This window comes from Ambystoma mexicanum, chromosome 10 (assembly GCF_040938575.1).
Source record: "Ambystoma mexicanum isolate Mex_15411 chromosome 10, UKY_AmexF1_1, whole genome shotgun sequence".
NCBI lineage: Eukaryota > Metazoa > Chordata > Amphibia > Caudata > Ambystomatidae > Ambystoma > Ambystoma mexicanum.
In genome coordinates, this window is record NC_090932.1 from 1,315,002,144 (window position 1) to 1,315,005,420 (window position 3,277).

General features: G+C 57.4%; 1 protein-coding gene across 1 annotated transcript; it reads right to left on the reverse strand.

Annotated features, from left to right (window-relative positions):
* Positions 1-353: 353 nt before the first annotated feature.
* On the reverse strand, positions 354-3,042 carry LOC138492306 (apelin receptor A-like). Its single transcript, XM_069619351.1, has one exon. It carries the CDS (start codon positions 2,650-2,652, stop codon positions 1,561-1,563), a length of 1,092 nt encoding a protein of 363 aa, XP_069475452.1. The 5' UTR covers positions 2,653-3,042; the 3' UTR covers positions 354-1,560.
* Between the last annotated feature and the right edge of the window lie 235 nt (positions 3,043-3,277).

Genomic DNA, 3,277 nt, shown 5'->3' on the forward strand with positions numbered 1-3,277 from the left:
ATCAAAAACGGTCATCGACAAAAAACGTATCCGAGCAGACGACCATGCATATATACCAGTCGCCGTTTTAAACTGTGAGGATATAGTGCCGCGAATATGCTGTGGAATGAAAGCGCCCGTCACTGGCTGTCAACCCAGCGCAATCACTCGAGTTCCAGCGGGATTAAAGTTTCCGTACATGGGGGCACTTTCACCAGGTTTTGTGTAAAACACAATAGGAGAGGACGTGCACATGGGCCTGTTATGAGCTGCAAATACTGCTTGGGAAGAGTGACTAGCAAAACCCACAACCCCGCCCATTAAAACAATACTGAATTGAGACAAAAGCAATTTAGCACAAGATTCAGTGAACATCTGGTAAAAAATAAAACATTTTATTGCATACAAATTGTCAGTGCTTTGATGGCCAACTGTAGGCACACGGCTCAATGTTACAGAATCCGCTCAACTGGAAAGAGCGGTTGGTTAACATGGGTTAAGGCATGGGCCTCGGGCTGCTAAGTGTACACAATGCACACATCATAAACTATAAAACACAAAGAGCAGTAAGCACATTATACACACACACAGGAAGCTCGAGGCAAAACAATGTGTCCTACGGAGTGATTAGACAGTAGAACCTAGCCCCCGGCCCCCACCCCAATTCACAGCTTTTGTCAGTGTATGTTCTTCAAGTGCTGGGTCAAACAGAAAAGCAGTTTCGTATTAATCCGGCCTAGAGGGCGCCTTCAAAGACAGGCGGAAGCAAAAGCTCGCGTTTATTAAGGTAACACCCAGAGTGCTTAAACAGGAGGTGGTGTTTGATGAGGACTTTCGCCACCACGGCTGGAAGTCCCACCCATCCCATTACACTGTGAGGTGAATCTGCGCCCTGGGACACTGGAAATGAGCCGAGGCCGAGTCAAGATAATCAAGTTAGCCTGCTTTGCCGTCTGAGCTCGCTTTCGCAGAGCCCCTCTGGTCCGTATATCCCCTCCTCGGCCAGTGCTCGGGGGGGGCTCAGCTTGCAGCAGACAGAGCCCTAGGCTCGGGGAGTTCACAGTCTCGAGTCTGCAGACTCCTATAATTTGACAGGAAAAAACATCATGGCTCTTTGAGTCTGCATATATACCATGCATATATACCAGTATGCAGTATGCCCCCATGTCCTCTGAAAGTGCTAGTCTCTTCAATTCTCCAGTTTCACCATCGGTTGCAGTTGTCTTTGCTGAACAAAGGGCTGTCTGATATGCAACTTGCAGTAGGAGTCCTGGCTGCATGGCACTGCACTTTCAGCAGTTGCGGCTGTCAGACAAGGCAGTTGCAGTAGCCCTTGGTCGCCGACATGCCCGTTACCTTAGTCCTGGCTGTTTGGCATGGCACATTCAGTAAGTACCCCTTTAGTCCAAAGTCCTTATCTGGGGTATACACTGATGAATGCTTGCATAGCAAACGACCTTATTTTTGCATTTTAGAGGCACTGGCTTCGCTGCCATTATGTAACTTAGTTCACACCAGTTCTAGCCCAATAGCGGGCCTGGACTCCTCCCAATTGCTAAAATGCCCTTGTCCAGCCCAACCCTATACCTTGGTGGCCAGTGAGTGGAGTTCTGACTTCTGGGTCTGTGCGCTCATGGTGGACGAGATGTTGCTGAGCTGGCCCTGCAGCGCCTTCTTGATGCCCAGCAGCTGGAGGCACTGGGCGCGGAAGCGGGGATCAAAGAAGGCGTAGAGGAAGGGGTTCAGGCAGCTGTTGATGTAGGCCAGGCAGGTGGCGTAGGGGTGCAGGCGCGAGATGAGGCCCAGCAGGTCGCACGAGAGGTTCAGCACCTCCAGCATGTTCAAGAAGTAGAGGCTTTTGAGCAGGTGGAAGGGCAGCCAGCAGAGGGCGAACACCACCACCAGGGCCACGATGATGCGCAGCAGGCGCCGCCGCTTGGGGCCCTCCTTCAGGCCCTGGAAGTGCGCGTTGACGCGGCCGCCGATGAAGCAGTAGAAGGCCGTCATGAGCAGCAGGGGCAGCACGAAGCCCAGCGCCGTGGTGACCAGGCTCAGGCCCCCGATCCACAGGTGCTCGTACTCGCGGCTCGCCACGCTGCTGAAGTCCATGTCGCAGACGGTGGTGTTGCCGCGGGCCTGCGTGTCGCGCAGCAGCAGCGCCGGCAGGGCCAGCACCCCGGCCAGCGCCCATATGGCGGCCAGCGACAGGCGCAGCGCGGCGCGGGTGCGCGGCCGGCCGGCGGGCCGCGGGCGCACGATGGCTAGGTAGCGCTCAAGGCTCAGGCAGCTCAGGCAGAAGACGCTGGCGAACATGTTGAGCAGCACCAGGTAGCTGCTGAGCTTGCACAGCGCCGAGCCGAAGGGCCAGTTGAAGCGCAGCGCCGTGTAGGCCGCCCAGAGCGGCAGCGTCACTACGAAGGCCAGGTCGGCCAGGGCCAGGTGCCCGATGTAGGTGTCGGCGGAGCGCCGGCGGGGCCGCGCGCGCCACACCGTGAACATCACCACGCCGTTGCCGGACAGGCCCAGCACGAAGACCAGCATGTAGAGGACGGGCAGCAGCGAGAAGGAGAGCTCCCAGTCCGACTCGTCGCACGACTGCGCGAAGCCCGTCTCGTTCCCGTAGCCCTCGTAGTAGTCGCCCATGCCCGGGTAGTACTCCTCCATGGCACCCATTGCAGCTGGGGCGGTGGTGGAGGGGCGCACTGGCAGCAATGAAAGGGCGCGCCTGGGGCTTCAGGTGGTATTGGGAAGGCACCAGTGATGATCTTCAGTTCTCAGGTCAGCAGGGCATGGGCAGCGAGTGTGCCGCCAGTGGGCACAGTAAGTGCACCTCCAGAGATGTGATGGCAGCTCCTGCGGTCAGGGTTTAGTCCCAGGGTATCTCTGGTCAGCAGGACTCGAGCAGTGCGGTCACCATCGCCCAGATGAGGATGGGAAGGCTGCTCCAGTGAACAGGCAGGCGGAATGAGAGCGCCCAGTGCTGCTTTTTGGCCCCGCGTGGGACGCTGCCAGTTGAGGGATGCTTCCAGGCAGGCAGCAGGACACGGGCAGTGACGGGAGGCTGTTATCTCTAGCCCTTTAAAGCTCTCCCCCTCTGCCCTCCCCTCCCACTTGGTGCCAAGAGGCAGAGGCCACCTACTGACATCAATCAGGAGTCTGGGTGTTATCTGGACTCCTCCCTCGCTAGGCACAGCTCGCCCCTCAGCGGCCCCCTCTAGAACGGGCGCCCCCCCCACACACACACAGACCCCTTTATGAGTCGCACCGCCTTAATCGCCCAACTGGATCTAGCGCGTGC

What these genes read in the sequence shown, in the direction of transcription:
- LOC138492306 (XM_069619351.1), bottom strand. Translation starts at nt 2,652, where the DNA reads ATGGGTGCCATGGAGGAGTACTACCCGGGCATGGGCGACTACTACGAG.